This window comes from Ylistrum balloti, unplaced genomic scaffold (genome assembly GCF_031769215.1).
Source record: "Ylistrum balloti isolate Yb309-2 unplaced genomic scaffold, AGI_CSIRO_Ybal_v1 Utg369772, whole genome shotgun sequence".
NCBI lineage: Eukaryota > Metazoa > Mollusca > Bivalvia > Pectinida > Pectinidae > Ylistrum > Ylistrum balloti.
In genome coordinates this window covers 2,019,043-2,042,844 of record NW_026781965.1, presented here as the reverse complement: position 1 = coordinate 2,042,844, position 23,802 = coordinate 2,019,043, and the positions used below count along the sequence as shown (strand labels likewise).

Below are 23,802 nucleotides of genomic sequence, written 5' to 3'. Positions count from 1 at the left end.
TGATATGTGAAATTAGAATGAAAGAAACAAGGTTTCATTTCTCTCGAATACCTTGATGCTTGTCAGATACATTCTGAGGTATTTAAAATTCAGAAAAAAAAAGAAAAGAAAAAAAAACTGAATACATTGTAATGTAATGGATATCACAGTTCACAGGTTTAAATCTGCCTTTGGAGACCTGTAATTAAAACCTGATCATACAATAGGCAAAAAGACAATATATCACAGATATGATAATGCTTTGAGACTTACTCTCAGGTATACAATGGGACTATGGTAACATTTTTGGATTGATTAGCAAGGAGGTTGTGAATGTGGACGGATCTTCACTTGATTAGGACACAAGGATGATGGCCTGGACTTTGGACTATTAATATTGGACCCTGGTCGGACTTTTGAAGGTGGCTGTTGTGAACGTGGTCTGGATTTAGCACGAGCTAACCAAGCTGAGCGTTGCTTTTTCTCCAGTTCTTCTTCCTCTCGCAGTTTTTGCTCTGAGAACATTTTCTCTATGCTACTGATGTAGTCTTTCTCCTGTTCATATGTTCGCAGATCAAATTTCACATGACTCCGCATTGGATCATTATAAGCACTAACTTTTCCCAATATCTGACCAGTACCATCACCTGCTGATTGCACATCTTCAATTTTGTTTTGACTTCGTTTTTCTTGAATCAACTGTGATAATTTCTCCTTCATGTCAGCAGGGTACATCAGCATAGGAACAACACTGGACTCCATAGCTGTGCTTGAAAGACCATATTGGCCTCGAGGTTTCTGTGGAGGAGACACTCCAGGCAGCGAAGGTGCAATAGTGGACCTAACAGACACAGCTGTATCTGGACGATTTGTTTGAGCTGGGGCTGTTCCTGGTCGAATTCCACGTGCCTTTAATTCAGGATCAGTCTCTTTTCGCTTGGCAGATGCAGATATTGGCCTGATGACTCGACCAATTGGCACAGTGCTTTTTGTCTTTTTTGAATGCAAACTTTGTCTTAATTTAATTTTAGTTGGTTTAATGTCGCATGGTGTGGCATATATTTCTTTTTCTGGACTCTCTGGCATCCCATCATCCTTTGCTTTTGTTGATTTGATAGATTTTATAGATTTGACATCAGAGAATTCTGACATGGTGTCCACTTTGTCTTCAATAATAAACTTTTCTATTCCTATCTCTCCAGGACCCAATCTAGTACGGGGGTCAATTTTTGGTGGAGAAGAACTAGGCCTATTTTTCAATGTATCTGCAAGATTATTTGTTAGTTTAAAGTTTACCTGTGTATTACTGTTTGTTTCTGTTGTCTTCATGGAATTCTGAATGGCATTCACAGTCATGTAAATGAAATCTGGTGGCACAATACTCTCAGACTTCATCCGGATCTGTGACCGTAGCAATGACTTTGTCTCTGAAAGAGAAATATCTTTAGACTTTGGAAGGAGGGGCTTCTCAAATGCCCAGGAAACTCTTCGCTTTAGACCTGAAGCTGATGGTCCATTCTCGTCATCATCGTCATCATCATACTGATCTGGATTAGGTTCAGCGATGATCACACTATGTTGTGATACCCCAGACTTGTGCGTTAAGGGTCGCGTCTTTGGCAGTGGAGGCTTTGAAGGGGCAGTAGAGGCTCGACTCTTCCCTCGACTTGAGACAGCAGTTTTGACTTCAGACAGTGCCAAACGGGACTCGGTGCCGGCTGTGAAATGCATGCTTTCAAATCCTACATCAGCGAAGCCCTGACTTTGTATTTGTCTCGCACTTGCCATACTACGCGAACTTAAGGTCTTTGCGCTGTGAGGGTACTGCGGTGCATGGAATGAAGTTTGAGGGAGAATCCGTCCACTGTCCAGGTGCCGTTCCTGTATCTCCCCTGGTCGGTTGTGTAAGACTATTTTTGAGTTTGTGGCACCAGCTCGTACCATTCTCTGCGCTCGGATGTAGGAGTATGGGTGAGACCTGATGGGCGTGTCAGCGTATGAGCTATACTGTACCAGTGGTGGAACTTTGTCATTCTCCAGTGTATAATCCCACTCAACTTTCTCAAAGTTGAGTACCAACAGGTTAACACTGGTATTAAGTGTAATCCTGAAACATAATGTGAAAAACATGATTTAAGATAAATTGGTAGCTAGAAGAACTTCACAACCTACTGCAGTAACACTGTGTACCAGAGGAATATCAATGATTTGATTTTGTGACAGCTAGTGACTGACTGTAAAATCTTGTTAAACTCCTCTAATACACTTAACATCATCTGGATTCTTATATAACCTCCAGAAATTAAGATAATGGTAAAAGAACACAGTTTCAGAATGATTTCGATAGAATCAGCCAAATATGGAGACACTTGAGGTATTCACATCATAAACATTACAGCATTACATCAGGAAGAAAAGCAAACCCAGATAAATACACAGGTGAGCTCTATCACATAATTGTTACATTTTCACATACTAATATCTTTAGATTCATTTTACTATATTTTTCTTCCTCATTTAAAAATAAATCTACTGAAATATAAAGCTCTATTTTTAGGGAGGATTGGTAATGTTACAATTCCTCCTCCAAATCAATACAACTCATGATAAGAACTTGTTGATTGGATAATCAACAAAATATAATCCTGACCTTTGTCTGACAATTCTAATTCAATCATGATCAGTTCTCAGGGACAAGTGACTGGTTGAAATTAAGACACTGAATGTTAAAACACAGATTTTTTTTTAAAATTGACGTAACACCTACCATGGATGGAATACTTTTCAACCTTCATGTACACAAATTTTATCTTACTAGTGTATAAAGTGTCTTCTTGTTCTCACAGTTAATAGCTGTAGACTGAATACACAAAAAGTCACTGCCATCATCTTTTTAATTTTTCCTTTACCTGTTACCAATGGCAATGATTGACTGTATTGCATCACTACGACTGTTTCCACGCATGATCCGACAACACTGTCCGTTAACCATGTTCCAGATGCGGAGTCGCCCATCAGCTGATCCAGTGATAACACGAAGGTACATGAACTCTACACAAAGGACGGCCCTGGAAACAAACATTTACCAAAGACTTTATAGACTTCATTTAATTATATTTACAGAATAATGACAGATGCCTCCATACCAAATATTTTCAAAACCAGAAAATGTCTAAGACATCAATGCTGTTTCTCCGTACCTACTTGATTATATGCTATAAATAGTAATGGTGACCTTGGCCTTCTAGATAGAAAAAGTTTTATCAAATTCCCTTTATAAAATAATAAGTGTAATGTTACTGAATTGGATTTGATGATTATCTAAAAATATTATTAGTGACCTTGACCTTGGAATCCTGAAATGAAAACATGTCTGAGGTTTTGTTGTGGTTGATCTGTGTAGAACGTTTGATCAGAGAGGTAGTGACTTTAGAGATTACTTTGATTAAGATAGAATGGGACAAACATAATAAGCAGTAATTTAAGTTTTCAAACGGGTTAAAAATATGATATCAACAGATTTATGTGTATCGATTTGAAAAATGATTTCCAATGTGTGTATTACTTGGGATGCCTGAGGGCGTTGAGACAGCGACTGAGGTAGCCTTGTGCACTCCATACTAAAGCGTAACCATCCTTGCTGCCGGTGATGATGTGCCACTTGTCAAACTTGATGGATGTCACCTGGTCATGATGACCACTTAACATCTAAAATACAATAACAACAAAGTGAGAAGGAGCTGAGATTGATAAACCCCTCAAACCTCGATCAGAACACTATATCTCACATATCTAGTACATACATATTTCATCTAAGATGTCCAAGTGTGAATTTAGACTCTCGTTACCATCAAAACTGACAGTTTAGTTTATTACTGTTTTATCTATTAACAAACTGGGTCATTTAAGACCCAGAGAAAAATCACCGACCTTGGCCAATACCTTGTGACTGCCCCAAGAAGGCCTCAGAGGTGGAGGTCCAGTTATAAGGACAGTTAGATGCAAAAGCAGCCGTAAAACCCAACAGATGATGCTCTGTGCCAAATAAGATTTCCGGTCTTTGCCTTGGTGCATATCAATTTTTTAATAAATCTCATCACCATTACATTTCACTGACTGCCTCATATACTTAGTAAAGTTCAGAGGTGACTCACCTTGACAAGGTCGCCTGTCTTCACGTCCCAGACCTTCACTCGACCTCCCTCACACCCAGTGATACACAGTTCCTCATTCATGGCCACTGCCCACACAGGTTTACGATGTTTAAATGTCCGCTGACACTTTCCAGTTTGCATGTTCCAAACTGAAACAAGTTTATTGCAACAACTATCAATTACAGAACTTTAAAAACCTTATATCACCATGAGGTAAATATAAACCAAAACTGTTTTGTGGTCCTAAGAGCATGACTTACATTTGGGATTTGACTCGCAAGAATGGAGGACCTGTGGACTCCCCCTCCCTCCCCTGGGGAATCCCCCTCCCTCCCAAGATTAAGGATACATTCCAACTTTCTACAAGTTATCAAAAAGATGAAACTCAGGAAAAAGAGGAACAACCACAAGAAAAGTTTTATCACAAGAAAACTGACAATGACAGCAAAGTTGGTTTGGAATAACCTTAGGTCAAAGACCTTTCATGGAACTGGGTCAGTATAAAACACTCAAATCTTATTTTTCTTAAATAAGCATACAGACATTTTGAATTTACTCTATTATGTAGGGTTTTTTTCCTCCCCACCACCTTGAAAATATGTTTTTAAGTACATGTACTCTTTTAGAGTACATTCTCATACAAAAATTATATTTAAAAATTAGCATATTCATGAGTAAAGATATTTCTAATCTACTTTGAATATATATTTTTGACAGATTCTGACACTGCCGTGACTTCAACTAAATATAGTGATGATATTAGACTTATTAACAAACAAATTTGTGTGTTGAACAATAGTTGGCCCTTCAGTACCTTGTAAATATCTAAGTCAATATTTGGATACTCTCACCAATATGGCTAAACAAACATGGCCTGAAATAAGTCTGTGAAATTAATATCCTTAGATTTCAGAACTACAGGGAAAATATTTGTTTTTAGTTCACACATTGAAGGTTTTGTCAGAAGGGACATGAAAATCCTTCTTGGTCTCACAATTAATTTCCCCCGAGCAGATCTTAACACAATAAAATCAAATTGTACTTTATACCAAAGCAAACAAGTTCTTTTATAGAAAGCAAAGAGGTAATCAGTTTCTGAAATTAACCTCAAAGGTATAATCATATACAGATGATTATTTTGTAAGTAACAAACCAAAATATGGATATTCAATCTAAAGCACACTCAGAAATATCTGAAACATCTAAAGGAAAAAATGGAATACATATTGTTGGTTTATCAAGTTTGCTTAAGGTAAAAGGGGTTGGAACCCCCCCCCCCCCCATTTTTGGAAAATCTGACGCACTGTTTGTTCATGGCACTTTACTTACATCTAAACTGTATTTATATGTGCCAACATTTCTTAGCCAATCGTTGATGTCATCAATTGATGTAGTAATTCCTATAATCTTGATGTCATTTATTGAGTGACAATTTTCATGAAAACAGTAGTGTGTAAAAAGCTGACATCTGTATCATTGATCTTGATAGTTAGTTTGATAGTGTCATGTTTCCATGCTCTTATATCTAAGTCACAATAAAGTATCCATGCTTAGACAATAAAACCTATACACCACAACAAAGAAGCAAGGCAATAGCTCCTTTCCCGAATATTGAAAAAAACATATCAAGATTCCCTCCACATTATCCTGAATACGACAGGATGACAGTATCTCAGGTTTTGAAGTAGACAACTTTCACCACACTAAATATATTTCTTCCATTTTGTCGCCAACTTAAACCTTAAAACGTGAAATGCTTACAATCACTAAGTTTGTGGATTTGTTTTGTGAAAAACGGATAATCAGACAGATAAATGAGCAGTTCATTTGTCACAAGTGAACGATTGAAATATTCTAGCTGTGCTCTAGACGTCCAACTCCTGGTGATAGCAATGATTTATCTTGAACCAAATCCTAAGAGGAAGAAGTCCAAGTGCCCTATATATTGACCTAGCATGTTAACCACGAAACACCCCAGGCCTTGAATCTGGAAATCGTAAATACATTCTCAATAAATAAGCTAACAAACAACTTTCCAGGTGTGAAGGTGGTCACAATTCAATCATAACAGGTTTGTCTACTATTAAGCCTGAAAAATTCAATAAACTTTTTTATTGTAAAGATAAATTTTTTTTATATTTATGTGGGAATGACAGAATGTTGATTGTATTTATCTTGTGATTGGACATAAAGGGTGTGTAAATGTTTGTCTATGTACGCAATAGAACATTTCATCAAATACATATATATATATCAACACACTTCTGTTTTTTTTACAGAATTCAAGTGGTAATTTTCTTTTTCTAATTTATGACCAAGAAAGTTTATAAGCAACAACAAAAACCTTTTGACCCTAATCATGACTTAGTATGAACCATCTGAATGGTGCAGTTTTATTCATTAATTTTTTGTCTTTTTTCACATTTTTGTGATGTTATTTTTCTGCCAAAATCACAGTAAAAGCAGGACTATGAAAAACAAATAGATACTCTATAGAACATGCTGTTTAGTTATCGGGCTTTGACCAACACTTCAGGGTGTTGTTATCATTAAGTGTCAGTGACCCCAACTTCTAAGATTCTTGAGTTATACTTCGACTTCCATATATCAGGTGACTATTTATCTAGACTCTTTGACCTGACATTTCTATAACTACTTAACATTTTCAATGAAATTACAACATTGTTGAAATATGACACTATATATCACTATGCAGTTTTGAAAAACACCCGTGACAAATCATACTGATTCATTATGTATTCTCCAGGCAGTAATTGTATTTATCTGGCAATAAGCCCACCCACAGATATTGCTGTTCACTAAAAATACAAAACAGTTTACTTCCTTATCCAGTAATAAGTCCACCACAGGGCTGTGAGTTATGACACAGATAATGGTGGATTACAACCTTGTCTATTTGGCTAGTTCTGTCACATTAATCTCTGTTGGATATTATATATTTCTTTTGCTGATTTGAAATTGTATATATGTAACTATGATGCAAAATAAATAAGAATAGAGCCCTTTAACAATGAAATTACGCAAGTTCCTGACATATGTTGTTGCTAAGTTGTCCATTTATTTGCACACTGAACGTTGCAGCATTGAGGTGGGTTAGGTTATCACTGGTAAGAATACCAGGCAAGAATAGGCAAAAAATTATTAGAAGATCAAGTGTATTAACATCTGTGTGTTGAAAGAAATATTACAGATTGTGACACATCTGTTACAGTAAGGACTTGTAAGGGCCTGGGTACAATATGGTGAGATCCCAAGTGATTATAATGAGTTTATATTTTGTAACTAAAACATAATTTTTTACCTTTACAGCAGTTATCTTTGGCACCAGAAACTAAGTAATCACCATACACCATGACTGTGAGGATTGTGTCTCGGTGACCACGAAATATTCTCATACACTTGCCAGTCTCCATGTTCCACATCCTGTGTTACAAACAGTTAATATTTCCATTAATCGTTAATGATGTACATTCTAATTACTTTATAGAGCTATGTTCTCTGCTAATAACTAGCTTCAAATTATGCAATATTTATCAATCCATTGTAATGTTTAACTGTCCGCAATGCTTTACATAACAAGTTTAAAAATATTTTTTAGTATTAGCTTTAAAGCTCCAGCATTTATTTGTTCTCATATTATTTTCTCCTCTCTGCATCATATAATAGTAAAAAAACCTAATGAATTACTTATAACAATATGACAATAATCAATGAAATTCCATATTAATCAGAAAGCAATAAAAAAAAATATAGCTATAAAGTAGTGAAATTTCTAGTTACATCAGCAAATAATAAAAATGTCCCAAAACAAGCCCGGATGACACCGGCACATAACTGAAAGAAATATATACAATAACCAATGAAATTTCTTTATCTGCAGTACCAGAAAACAACATGATGGAGCTCTGACTTTTGAAAATCCTTGTTACAAGATAAACCAAGAAGAGGAAATAACCAATGAAATTCCTTGTTTCATCATAGAGTAAGATTTTGGCTATAACTTACCTAATACTAGTGTCGTAACTGCCACTAAGGACGTAGCCATCATCCTCACACAGGTAAACACAGCGGACACTTCCAGCATGTCCAGTAATCACTGGACCCTGCTCTTTTCCAGACTCTCGCTCTATAAAGCGTACCTTACGATCCTTTGACCCAATGGCTATCAGTTTACCTCCACAGGTGTGTACAACACGATGAGAGTCCTCACTGTATAATAAGAATAAATCCTTAAAGGTGTTTTGTAAGTAGAAAATGTTTAACAGTTAGAACCATATGATCTCTCAAATAAATCAAATCTTCGTTTTTCCATTTGATATAATTTCCTGGTATTCACTAGTTGCTATTAGCAGAAAAAAAAAGATAATTTTGTATAATCATTTTAAGGAGATAAAAAAAACTTACACATCTTTGAGCACCATGACATTATATGAGCCACAATAGACATTGCGCTCCTCCATGATGACCTTGCGACATGATATTCCTGACAAAGCTGTTTCAAAATTGACCTCATTCTTATACTTGGCTTTGACAACTTGATCTTTTGTGGTAATTATCTCCCTTGTACCCAGGTGCCGATTTGGCACAAGAACATCTACATCTTTGGCGTATACTGGGTTTGCACCTTGTGCTGAAGCACCCTACAACAGCAAACAAATGATAATTATCAGGAGTTTAAAGATGATCAAAATCACTTCAAATATTTCAGTTCTCTATATGTTTTTTTATTGCTTCATTTGATACCTAAAAGTTCTAGTAAATACTTTTTCACTAATGTGGATGCTGAAATTACTGGCAAATGAGCTGTTGGTTTTATGATGAATCATACAACAGTTAGTTACATGTCAGTGATGACACCAGGTGAAGTATTTCTGTGAATTTGACACTAGAATGACAGAAATGATTGATTCAATTTTGATTTAGGGATGATCAAAATTTCTCTTGTAGTCAAGGCTATGTCTTTAAGACTTAAATGCCTTACCTCCGTGGACATAAGTACCCATGTTTAAAAATTTCTAAAAATAGCAGCTGTGAACTTGACCTTAGAACCCCAAAAACACAAACTTGTTAAAGTTGACAGTTGAAAAAAAGTTCATTCAAAATTCATCAGGAAAAGAAGTTGCTTAAGTGATGACATTGATTAAGGATGTGAAAGGATGGGATGGTATTGGACAGGCATGGCAAACTCTACATGCCCTTCCCAAAAAACGGTGTCACAGACCTAAAATTTTCACTTCTAAATTTACTGAAAAGAATTTTTTTACTAACCTGCATCAGCATTACTTCCTCACATAGGTCCTGGTTAATACGGAACTCCTTATGTACCTCCTCCACAAGAGAGCTCCAGTAATTACTTACACACAGTGCATTGTGTAATGTAGCAATGTCCAAAAATCCCAGCACATATTTAGCAATATGAACAGGCAGAAAGCGGATGAAGTCTTTATATTTTGCAACCCCAGAGGAAGCCTTTGCTGATGTTGGAACCACCATACATGCTGGATCAACTGACAGAATGTCCATGGAAGTGAAACTTTCATCACCACTATCATCATTTTCAATTTCATCATCCAAGAAGAGTTCTTCACCAGTGAGTGGATTAAGTTTTGGAATGCCATACTCAGGTGTTGCTCGGATAAGAAGGTCAAGGTCAGGTCGCTCGTCGGATTGATATGTGTAATTAGTACTTGCTATAGAAGCTGCCTCTAGCAGGTCATCTTCTGTAAAAAAAAATAGAAAATGAATTTTTTTTAGTTTTCAGAAATGTAAAAATTGAGTTTAATCTACCATTAGTCAACTGATTATGAAAGATGCACACAATAGCTGCAGTATGAAACACCTATACGTGCTCTGGTATATATCTATATTTTTTCTATGAAATAATCTGAATTAACACAAATGATGATCACTGACCCTCAACACACACACAACTATACGAGAAAAGAATAAAAAAAACTTGTTATAGTTGTCTTTAAACCGGGCATGATTTTACAGGATTTACGGTACTGTTGTGTCACTTATATTAACATATTATATATAATCATGGGGGTATCATAACACAGTATACAGAGATATTATCACAAAATATACAGTATGTAACCATTGAGATATTATTACATAGTATACAGTATGTAACCATGGAGATATTATTACATAGTATACAGTATGTAACCATGGAGTTATTATTACATAGTATACAGTATGTAACCATGGAGTTATTTTTACATAGTTTACAGTATGTAACCATGGAGATATTATCACAAACTATACAACATGTAACCATGGAGTTATTATTACATAGTATACAGTATGTAACCATGGAGATATTATTACATAGTATACAGTATGTAACCATGGAGATATTATCACAAACTCTACAGCATGTAACCATGGAAATGTAATTACATAGTATACAGTATGTAACCATGGAGATATTATTACATAGTATACAGCATGTAACCATGGAGATATTATTACATAGTATACAGTATGTAACCATGGAGATATTATTACATAGTATACAGTATGTAACCATGGAGATATTATTACATAGTATACAGTATGTAACCATGGAGATATTATCACAAACTATACAGCATGTAACCATGGAGATATTATCACAAACTATACAGTATGTAACCATGGAGATATTACTACATAGTATACAGTATGTAACCATGGAGATATTATTACATAGTATACAGCATGTAACCATGGAGATATTATTACATAGTATACAGTACGTAACCATGGAGATATTATCACAAACTATACAGCATGTAACCATGGAGATATAATTACATATTATACAGTATGTAACCATGGAGATATTATTACATAGTATACAGTATGTAACCATGGAGATATTATTACAATGTTTACAAATATATAACCACCACACACATAGGCTCTCACAGCTGGGGTCACGTGTAATGTAAACAGACCATTCAATAAAATCACAAACATATAAAATCACAAACGTACACCAACACCAATCAATTCTAGACCCTTTTCTTCAAAGAAATGTCAATTTCTACTGACCATAAGAATACTTTGGGAAAGTGGAATGATTTTTAATTTGTGACCATTATAACAAGCAAAGTGAAATTGATTTTCTATTTTCTTTGAATTCAAAACCTGATCAACCAGTGCCAAAACTGAATTGATTCATGTCTGCCAACTCGTTCAGAGTGAAGCTATTTTCTCTCCTGAAGTGTCCTTATGACTTGAAGACTATTTCCTCTCCTGAAGTGTCCTTATGACTTGAAGACTATGTCCTATCATTAAATATTTTACCATTTCTACTTGTCAGAAATTGATTTTATATTTAACTAGACATTCAAATCATTCTTATTTTACTGTTTGACGCATGCCAAACTAATTTCTGAACAAAACAGGTAGTGACAGTGCATGCCTGAAAGGCTTGTATATGTGTATAGATCTCCACTTAAAAGAAGTCGGTTTTATCTTTTAGTACCTTTTAGTAATGTTTATATTATATCACTCTTGAATGTTAGCCTAATTTTGTCACCTGAAAAACTTTCATAATTTGTCATGTGTGTAAACTTTAAATGACAGAAACTAACATGTTCCTGAAGAAATTTACAACACCGTGGAAGGAAAGACTGACTGATTTATGATAAAATACAGTCATTAACCTTTTTTTTTCAAACTTTTAGAGAAAACAGCCGCTGATTTATGTTATCACTGAACCTTCAGATAGCATGTACTGGTTGCATTGAATCCATTTGCAGACTGATCACTTTTTCCTTTAAATCTTATCAGAATCCTCAACAATGTTAAATGCAGTACAGTAAATATACTTCACTTTTGAAAGCTGAAAAAAAAGTTATAGCTTTTACCAAAATACTATTAGTGTATATTGATACTTTGTACATAATGATGTAGATAAGTTTTTTAATAAGAGCTTTTACATTGACATTTTAAGCTAGAGACTGTCATCATGATGACTGTGGACTCCATTTTCATTCATACATGCTTGAATAATCATGAATCATTTTGTCCAAAAGTCAGATTATGACTTCCATGGCAAGTGCTATACCAATTATTGAAATTTCGACAAAGTTAATCACTTTGGTGTGTTCCTCAGACCTCTGGGTTGTGAAAACCATAAATTCACACTTTTGGTTAAGCTTCTGCCATGAAAGGTTTTTGCAAAACTTCATTAAAATTGGTCAAGAGTTTTTGAGAAAAAGCTGAAAATGTCAGCTGTTTACAGATGCATACCACATGATGGATGACACTAAACAAAAGGCAATCACAATACTGACATTTTCTATAAAATTTCAGATTTTTGATGAAATTTAAATACTCAGATCAAGTGTTCAGCCTTCAAACTTCTAATTTAGTTACTGTACATGTGCAATATAATATTCAATGGCCACATTTAACAATCCCAAAGTATTTCATCAAAGGTTGGGGACCCTATAAGCCGATATGAATAGTTTGTCAGTTTCATGGGAATTTGTCATATAAGTTGAATGTATTAGCCTGGGAACCTGTTTTCAATATATCTATTCAAAGATGAATGATGACCATGCTACCGGTAATCTAATATGGATTACGGCTTCTGCCCCTCCCTCCCCTGACCTAACATACAATATATACATACAACTTATATAGGACCTTTCTATTACCAAGGCTAATAAAAGCACAGGCATATTTGTCAGATATCTTGGTAGGTATGGTATATGATCTAATATGTCAGGCTGATCATTGTAGTGGTCAACTGGTCAAGGGAATTTAATGTATGGCAAAATCATTGGGCCTAAGTGATTATATTTTCTTCAAACTGATTTCGAAGAAAATTTTTTACCAAATTTTTTATTTTTGTGTTGTACTGTATATCTTTTTTATTTATGCTATAGAAAGAGAATGCAGTGATTTAAAGAGAAACTTATATAACAACTTTTCTATTAAATTAACAGCATATTTACAGCCTTATTCTGTAGGATGATGTTTAAGGTTCATGTAAAACATACCAGGGGTATTATACTTCATAAATTAAAGGTCAATATTTTCAGACCTGTAGAATAAATTTAAGAAAGGAATTGATTTTCTGTCCCTAACACAAACTACAAATATGAAAGCTTTCTAACAGAACTACCATATCAGTGACAACAACTTGTCCAATCTCAGATCAACCTGATATCCTGACCTACTCAAATTATGAAAATCGTTAAAATCACCGCATATTTCATCGCTTTTAATCAACAGGAAAATTTCAAAATCTACTTTGTAATAAAAACATCAAAATTATGTTTAAACATCACATACAATTAAAACTATTAGATTATTGGTTCTTTTTCATTAATGGTCCTTTAAAACACTCCTCCACTTTTGATTCACTATAGGTTGTTGATAGCCTCAGACAATATTAAAACTCCACTTCATTGTATTCTGGAAAAACTTCTACCTGTATAATAAAAGCTTATTGAAAACCAGTTGAGATCAATCACTAAGTTTTATAGTGTGTTGCTTCTGTCTGAGCATATTAGACTTTTCTATCATGTTTGCAGTTTTTTTTTTTTTTACACAATAATTTTGTTCCATTTCCTCTGTATCCTAAGGAGAATCAATACAGTGAACAATTCACGTCCACTACAGTGAACAATTCACAGTGATTATGGCATCCAAGCCTTATCAGCTTGTAGAATACTTTCATCGAAATATTCAAATTAAAGATTTTTCAAAAATACTGAATTTCAAAATAAAGAATTGAAATGTTCATATATACATTCAATATTTTCACATAGGCTTATTACCAATACTGCATCAACAAAATCTTCAGTGAAAAAGAAATTCCTTGTATTTTATTTCATCATTTTCATCCTTTTTTTTAACAAAAATATGATTATTAATCTTTAAAACTTTTTATTCATTCTTTTCATGTAATTTTTTACATTCCCAATTCAACGAACCAATTTTGTGCTATTTACAATAGAATTTAGATTTCTTTGTCTTTGCTAACAAAGTTTTTGAACACATTTAATTAGTCGATAAATATCATGCACTCAAATGATTTCTCTTTCATTTTTTTTTAAATAAGTTAGTCATTTTATGGAAAATTTCATCAGTGTATACTGTTGAATCAAAACTACTCTGCCAAATACAATAGAGGTAAGATGAGAGACATATTACAAACAGTGCATTTCATTAATTCTTCATTCTGAATATCTTTTATCACTATATTTATGATTTATCGTTCTGTTTTTAAATCGTGACAACCTTAAAAAACACTAACTTGCTGGATTTCAGTAATACTTCTTGCCAACTCACTAAATATTGATGACTTGGTAATGGTGTATCATATTATACTGTCATTGAAAAAGGGGGTTCTCATGTGTATATGTTATAAAGCTGATAAAATGGAGACACATTTCTGTAAGTATTACATAGACTAGCAATTATGAAAAGAACAAAATTTATGAAGACAATGTAATAATAAAAAAAGATTACCTCTCTAAGCTAGCTGTTTTTAGGTAAAGTTTTAAATATTAAAGCCTTGTCAGTGTATCTTAACTGAGCAGCATGCAAGGATGTATTAGCCAGCAAAACAAGTGGATATATACATTATTACATACAAACACTGATGAAAAACCTACAACATTAGCCACCAAAAGAAGTGGATATATACATTATTACATACAAACACTGATGAAAAACCTACAATATTAGCCACCAAAAGAAGTGGATATATACATTATTACATACAAACACTGATGAAAAACCTACAATATTAGCCACCAAAAGAAGTGGATATATACATTATTACATACAAACACTGATGAAAAACCTACAATATTAGCCACCAAAAGAAGTGGATATATACATTATTACATACAAACACTGATGAAAAACCTACAACATTAGCCACCAAAAGAAGTGGATATATACATTATTACATACAAACACTGATGTGAAAACCTACAGTGTCATGATGAGAGATACATTACAATTTCAATCAAAGGAAAGTTCATAGGTAAAACAGAGAAAGGCAAGTGAACAAAAAGTATCCCTGGAAATCATAACTTGTATAAATTATCTTCTCGTACACTAAGTATGTACATGATACCACACTACACGATCTACCTAAAGTAAGGAAAGTTTTCAAGTATAACATATTTCAGTTGAACTTGAAATTTATCTCGTTAATGATATTGATTGATTGAATTCAAAGTTAACAAAAGAATACATGTAATTGTAAAATGTTAAGTTTATTTCAGATAAAACAGCTGGCTGATTGACAGCAATGTGTTCACTCCCATACCTGATAAATGACACTTAAACAGCAATGTATGAACTGGAAATAGCATTTTAAAATTTCATCTTTATTAATCTATAACAGAAAATATCTCAGAAGTGCTACTGCCATTAAAGGTTTGACTTTGAGGCAATTTAGTACTTTTTCATGATGAATGTTTATTGACAAATTGCATAAATGTTAAAAGCTTTCTTTAAAAACATTTATTTTATGTATGTCAAAATGAATAGCAATGTCATATGAAGGAGAGGTAAATATGTTCAATATTTAACAATGTATGCAAAGTATTCTAGCAACATAGTACTTTCTATCAGGAAAGTACAATGTATTATACATCCTTGTTTCTAGTAATTAGAACCTTACATGGATGAAATACAACAAGAAAATAACAACATGTGAACATAATCAAAATCCAACCTCAAATTCAGTAACACTAGGGCAAAATGCACAAAAAAGAAAGAAGAGAATAAGACTAGGTGTTCCAGAAAACTAAGCATCTTCTGCTTCGTCAATGACACCTGCCATGAAAATGTTGGTCAATTAAAGTAAGTAATGTCAGAACTGACAGACAAACTAATGACCATCAAAGAAATGGAAAATTCACAATAGGGAAATTGAAATAATCACACTTAACATAATGTTTGATGGTCAGTGCTGCATATGTAGAAAATATTTTTGACTTTTTCAATCATAAAAATAATATATGATGTCTTCCTTCAACAACTTTCTTAAAAGGAATTAAACATAACAAGTCTTCTTGAGTCAAGATATTAATAGTATCTCTAATTAGGACTATCGAAAAAAAACATCTACCACACTGCATGAGGAATATGATATTGATATGTTTTATATATCTTTTATTGAAAATCAATTTTCGAAAATCTGAAGAATGGACCAGACCAAAATGAACTAATACACCATAGGATGGTATTGTTGTAGTATACTGATATGTAGTTTATTGTTCGACGATTAAAAGAAAGAATACAGTGTGTTAATTGGTGAAGAACAAAATAGTCAATGTGTGCCTGACGCAGCTGAGTGATTCCACATGGGGTGATAAACAGTCATACAATTTAATGAAGATGACCTATGACAGGAGACCTGGAAAATGTTGTATCGGCTTGCTCTCACGTAGGCTGCCAGACTTAGACACAGATTGGTCGTTTTGTTTCCAGTTTGACTGACCCCGATCATTTTACCATAAGGTAGACTCAAAAGGTTCACAGATCTACATTTACATTTCACAGCATGTCGTCTCCCTCAAAGTGGTTTCTGCCAAACAAGGGCACAAAGTCAATAACATTGATTTCTTCACAAAGAGTTTCGATCTCCACAAACCCAGGGTCTTTATCTCGACAACATTGATTGTGTTATGTCGTCATGACGTTTACCGGGGTATTTTGTTGATAATTTGTTGTCACATTATCAAACGACCCACCGCATTTATCTTAAATTGATGTAGATTGTAGAATTTTTATACCAATAGATGACAAGACTTCCCTAAATAATAATAACTATCATATTTCAAGTTTAAGTGGGAGTATTTAATTTTCCAGTAATTACAAATGAAGATCAAGTTCAACATCACACAAAATTTAATTTGCTAAACATGAAGAATATGTTTATAGTGACTTCCAATGCTCCTTCGATTCTATATGCAAAATTATAGCAAAGCTTCAATCATCAAAGTTTGTTTTTTTTTAAATTAAAGGATATCTTTTACACGAAAATCTGAGGATATGATGAGCTTTGGGAAATTCATGATTTGTTATGCATAACTATACAAAAAAAAAGACATCATGACAGATCAAGGAAAAACAAAAGAAAAAAAAATCCTTTCTTTTCATATGAATAAATTTAGGCCAAATCATTGAAAAACAAAATACAGGATAAAATTATGACACACAATGGGGTAGCGTGTATATATGATATAGTACATGTACCAATATAGATCAATTTTCCCATGACAGGAGAAAAAATATGTGCATAGAATATGGTGTATACTTAATGAAATCCACTTCAAAAGACTTTGTAGATAAGAGCTTAATCCACGATAAATAAGTCACGTTCAGACATTGACAGATTTTTATAAGTTCTGATAAGACTTAAGTTAATGCCTGTTTGGGGGCCTCCACTAGTAAATCATACAGAGCCAAACCCTCTAATCTTAATCCATGTCCAATTACTAATATCTAAATCAATCCTGTATAAGCCTGTGTACTCGCGATATCTGTACAGCTTTACACAGACAATTTTCATACATATTTTGAGCAATAAAACTGGTATCAAAATATATCTGCTTTGTTCAAATAAATAATGTATAAATATATTCACTGCACTGTACATGAATTTCAAACCAAGAGTATGACATTTTTATGGAAATTGTATGGTCTGCCTTCCTGAAAAGTTTGCCACTAATTGCCAAAAGTTGAATCTACAGGCATTAATCAAGATCTTGGGCATTTGTCAACGAGCTCTGGGAAAGTAAATTTTTTCAATAAGTATGTATGTCAATTTATTGTCAAAAAATAACTTACTCCGAAGTTCAACTTCCATTTCACAACCCATGTAAAATGAACATGTATCTAGAAGGCTAATAGCCTGTAACCCGGTCATAACTATGGGAACCTGACATTACTAGTATTTACCCAGATCTACATGGTGGATGTCATTCACAATGTCAAGAAAGCAGAAGATGATTGCCCTTCTGTAACACCTGGTCTTATTCTCCTTGTACTTTCTGTTTGTTCCATATGTTGCTCTCATTTCATCAATTTTTTAGTATTATTTGTGTTGTTTATATATATTTGTATTCTGCCTTTTTTTCTTTTTTTTCAAATTAACTAATAATGCACATGCCACTGAGATTTAATCAAACATTTGTGCTAAGATATCACATACTTGTGATAGGTTCATTCAAAATCCAAGGTCTCAACACAGTTTTAACAATAGCCTTTTAAAAATGATTTGAAGCAGTTGTTTATAATGTAATGTCAATAGAAATAAAATAAAAAGGAGATACTGTCAATAACAAAACTACAAAAAAAAGAGGTCCAAGGGCCTTAACAGTCACCTGAGTCACAATGCTTCTTGTAACATGTCATGTTAAAAAAAGTAATATAACTTTAACTATATTGTACACACAATGCAAATGTAAATTGTGTATACATTAACTGCTGTCTCATGCTAATTCTTCTAATCAAGTTTGAATCAAAGGAAATTCCACACAAGATTTGAATTTTCCCATATAAAATCTTTCATCTAGGAACCATAGAACATATTTGAATTTTCAGTCAATTTGACCCATTTTGACTCCAACCATCAGCCCCTGGGGGTCAGCCAAAGTCAATATAAGCATCTCATTAAATGGTCATCTTAAACTAATAATTCTAACCAGTTTAGAATGCTTTCCAACAGAAAATAAACAAATAATGTTCAAAAATAGTTTCCTTTATAATCTATAGTAAATTTTACCCCCTTTCCAGGGGAAAATCTGAGACCTAGAGTCATGAAATTTACAATTTTGGTTAAGCATCTTAATGCCTTTCCATCCACGAAGAGTACTTGATTCTACCATACCTGGAATTTGAGACGAAAATTTTTGAAGTTTCAATCAATTTGACCAGTTTTGGCTCCACCCCTCAGGTCCCTGGGGGTTGGGGACCATATAATTTAACATTTTAGTGCATCTTTAGCATTGAAAGATTTTTTTTTCAATTTCACTGGCATCGGTTCAGGAGTTAGCCAGAAGTTAAAAATGATAAAAGCTTACAACGCACAACGCCAGACAAAAGGAGATCGCAATAGGTCACCCCGCGACTTTGTCTAAGGTGACCTAACAATACCTTATAAATATACATCAATAATTTCCATACAACTTCCTTTAAGGCTTTCGCTATCCGGCATTTTCTTTGATCACTTTTATCAATAATATCCAGGTAGCTCCTTGGCATTACGAAAAGAATTGAAAGAAGTCGTGACAAACCTTAGAATGAAGCGAAAATCTATTTGTATTGTAATATTACTTTAAGAAGAAATTATTACTTCAAAGAAAGCATTCACTCACAATATGCCTTTTGTTTCATTATTTTCCAATTCTGGGAAGGCAAGATATTGATTACAACAAGATGTGGTGTTTAGACCATTAAGATATATATCTGATAATGGATTCACATGCACATGTGTGATGTATGAAACCAACTATATTCTCCAATTACACAGTTTCCATTTGAACCATTTCAATTATATCAAAACAATAAATATTTAAGAAAATAATTTTAAACTTTTTTTTCTCATGTTTGCATTAGATTATTATCTTTTCAACAACTATTTGCATTCATTAGGACCAAATTTCAGACATCTATTTTTGTGTGTGTGTTTGTTCGCAGTGTGGTTTACATGTTAGGTTAAAAACAGTATATTCAACACAGAGTTATGTTGACATAGAGTGAGCATCAGTATAATAGACTTAAAGATAGATGTAATAAGGATTCGAGATAAATCATTGTAGTCTTTCTTCTTTTGAAAATTTATTCCCTTTGAATATGCATATTAGTTTCCTCCAAGTTTCGTTGTAAAGAGACTGTTCATGCATTCTGTTCTCTCTGAATAAACAATACATGTGATATTGTCTTTGAAATCTTTAGAATACATGTATATAATGTAATAATTTTGAGAACAAGATAATATTTAATCTTTTTAAACTTTTGTAAAACTTATCTGTCCTACAAATCTTTATTCCAACTCCTAGATAAAGCACACAATAACTGTTTTACAAAATTTTACAGACTTTGTTGAATTTTTTCCAACATGAATATCTGATTCTGGAGGTGTGACAGATGTCCTAGCCAATGAGAAAATCAGGCTAAGAAATGGATGCCCACAAAATATGCTTGAGTCATGAAATTATTTGTTATATTTTGTTAATTCAATGTAAGAAACTTATAAGAGTATGGATCTTATAGGTGAAGTATACACATCATCAGATTGTCTATAACTGCTAGCTATCTCATACTGAAAGTAGAACAGAAAACCCTTCAGAATGTGTTACTTCCTGCCCAAGGTGCGAGCATTCACCAGTTGAAGATATTTCATAGGGACCTCCACTGTACAGAGGAGTTTTGGGGTTTGTTTGTTAGCTTTATTGTCTTATCAACTGCAGGGATCATTCTGAGGCATGGTCTTCTTGAAGTACCTGGTGGCTACTTCACTGAACAACATGTGAGAGGCCCATTACATGCCATAGAGAGCAATTAGGTGATCTTCACCGAAGGATATGAGCCACTAGTCAGCATCAGAGTGGTATACTGAGTCATTAGTATGCACTGTCACCTACCATTTTAATGACATGGAACAAAACAAGTAAGATTTAAGATATAATAACAACCAAAACCATTTATTTAAGGTTTTTTTTCTGGATGTCAACAAAACAGCAAATCAACAGAATGTAGCCAGCCTTTAGGTGCTCTCGTCACAAATTTGAATTACAATGTTATACCAATATTCATTATTCAAACAAATATGTACAATTCCCAAACATATAGTATACACAAATATGTATAGTGCCCATCCTACCTTAGAATGACAGGTCTATATAGTAGAAGCAAACATACACAATACACACTTGAATTGACATCAAGTGAGATTTTCACACCAGTCGACCAATACCTAAATGTATCACCATCATATTTTGTTGGTTTTCAGTAAGGCACTTCAGCAATTTACAGAGGTAAACAAAAATGAATAGATGATATACATCTGATCAAATGACAAAAAATTCCAACAGGTTTTATTTGATAAATACATCTATATGTAATATATATCTAATCATTTGTTTTCATACAAATATGTATGTGTATACCAAGTATATATAGCTAGCTTACTGAACCTTTGGATTTTACTTTCATGGTGATGAGGTGGGGGTGGGTGGGGTGTGTGTGTGTGTGGAGCTGGGGTACCTGAGGAAAACTCACATGCTCGGGCAGGTGACCCCCCCTACCTGTTCACATTTAATAGGATAATCTAATCCCTGTTGCCTATGTTAAAGTGTTAAAGATTGAACCTCTGTTGCCTAGGTGAAAGATTAGTGAATTTTACTGTATCACCCAACCAACCATTACAAATATTCTGCCCCATGCTGAAACCGTAGTTCACGAAGGACCTATGCAAAGTTTTTAGATGGTTACTCAAATTATGAACATATAATTACGTAGATAATGTTATGAAACATCTTAAATGACCTAGCATTTAAATGCCTCCCTTCAAACTTTTTAATTACACATAATTACTTTAAAGGTTTTATTTAAAAACCTGATGAAACTATATACCTGGGCTTTAAAGCAATCTTTAACTAGTTCACCTAGAGGTCTCCCTAAGTACATATGTAATTTTGAAGTTGAAATTTATGACTTATAGGGGTGAAATGATTGTTAGACAAAAAACCTTAATTCTAAAAGAGCTTGAATTAATAGTTAATTCCATTTTGATTATAATTTTACCTCTATTCTCTACCTTTTTTGTATCTCCATACTTTACAAAATTAGATATCATGCTCATGTCTTGGATACAGTAACATAAAAAAAAGATTTAATGATAATCAATTATAAAATCTAAAAAAATACCGGTAGTTCCCTTTTCAAAAAAAGATATTTGAATCCAGCTGATTAAAAAGTCATTTTAATCTCATGATCATCATTTTTTTTGAGAAATTTGGAAGGTTTCCCAGAACTACAGGATAGTTTTTTCAAAAGGATTTGGGGAAGTTGGTTCCAGTAGCTTTTCACTCTGATTGTAGTTTCATTACACATTATTCATGAATGTAATTATCTCATTATCATTGAGTCTCGAGTTCTTCAGGTTTATTACACCAGTCTGTCCCTAAAGGTAGAATATAAGAGTAGTACCTGCTGCCCCCACTGCATGATTATAAGAGGGGATTAAACTTGGGATATCCATCTCTTCTTGTATTCTTTTACATCTTTCATATCATTTCCCTTGACTTTAACCTCACTTTTGACTTTTGAGATGAGCGCTGGCTTGAGTGAAGAAGGTAATGGATTTTACCTAAACTAGACTAAGACAAATCGAAGTCTGAATAGATTTACTGCTATCTATTTCAGTGTCAGTAATAATGCCTTGGGAGTAAGGACTGGTCAAAGAGCTGGCAGTATTACATGACCAGGTGAAATGTCATGCTACCATGCCATAATTATGACATTTCAGTGAGATGACACTATAAAGCGCCCTTGAGTGTCTCCTTTATCTGTGGATATCATCTTCTCCAAATCACCTTTGCTATTGTCAAGATATAATACACAAAATAAACAAGCAAACAAACCTACAACAGGATTAATTTTTTTCACCTTCACAACTCTCCTGTACATTGTACCATGTACATATTTTGCACCAGAAGGTTAATTTGATGAACAAAGAAAGAAATACTGTACAAGTGTACTTCTGGTTACATACCTGCTGCAAAGGATGCTGCTCGCTCTTCAGACACAAGAAGGGTTCGTGCTTGGGTCCCAAGAATATGGAGCAGATGGCTGTCACAAAGTTGCAGCAAAGACATTGCATAGTTTGCTTTTGACCAATAGTTGGCCTTCTGAAACCAATTCCATGTTGTCAAAATGAAAGCTTCAACATCTTTGGATGGAACAGCACGATCAGAACTGAGCGAAGCTGTATCAGTTTTCAGACTGGGCGTTGTTCGACTCCTGGCATATGTAAAATCTTTATATAACAAAGGCTGTAACAAAGTCACCATCTGCTGCAGCAAATCAACACTCTGAAACCGTCGCATTAGCCCTAACATAAAACGTTTTTTAGAATGGTCTCCAAATTTTCCCAACCATTCCTTAGCCTCTTTTAATTTAGTATTCAGCTGACAAGATTCACATTGTCCACATGCTTTTTTAGTGTTTACACAACGCATGTGCAGTGCCTGTCCAATGTTGAACTCGAAAAGCTCCACATTGTTATTTGGGTGTTTCATCACCCCATCACTCAGACTGGACATGCTGGTGTGAGGGATTTGTTGACACACCTCAACCATGGCCTAAGTAACACTCCTGATGACTCAGTGGTACCTTATCTGTAAAACAATTTGGACAGGAATCATCAACATGTTTAAAATCTTTATCTTTATTGACATTAATTAAATACGAGCAATTATATTCTGTAGTTTGATACAGCACTCTGTTTTACAGAAAACATTGATACTCTATACCATACAATCTCGCTCAATGATTCCCACCAAAATTATCAATGATTTCCTGTCGATCTACACCACAAACCTGATCAATAATTTCATTCCCATCTATAATACAAACATGATCAATACTTTAATTCTCGTCTACACTATAA

General features: G+C 33.9%; 1 protein-coding gene across 1 annotated transcript; it reads right to left on the bottom strand.

Moving 5' to 3' along the window:
* Positions 1-294: 294 nt before the first annotated feature.
* Positions 295-23,491, bottom strand: LOC132543933 (F-box and WD repeat domain containing protein 10B-like). The gene is made up of 9 exons (XM_060207487.1): positions 22,906-23,491; positions 9,423-9,874; positions 8,559-8,794; positions 8,160-8,363; positions 7,456-7,577; positions 4,134-4,282; positions 3,545-3,687; positions 2,889-3,047; positions 295-2,086 (listed from the first exon to the last, which is right to left on the bottom strand). Exons 1-9 carry the CDS (start codon positions 23,489-23,491, stop codon positions 295-297), a joined length of 3,843 nt encoding a protein of 1,280 aa, XP_060063470.1.
* Positions 23,492-23,802: the final 311 nt, after the last annotated feature.

Coding starts and splice junctions, on each gene's coding strand:
- LOC132543933 (XM_060207487.1), bottom strand. CDS start 23,491: ATGGTTGAGGTGTGTCAACAAATCCCTCACACCAGCATGTCCAGTCTG. Junction 9,875..22,905: donor AGCAGCATCCTTTGCAGCAG/GTATGTAACCAG, acceptor TTTTTTTTACAG/AAGATGACCTGCTAGAGGCA. Junction 8,795..9,422: donor AGGAAGTAATGCTGATGCAG/GTTAGTAAAAAA, acceptor TTGCTGTTGTAG/GGTGCTTCAGCACAAGGTGC.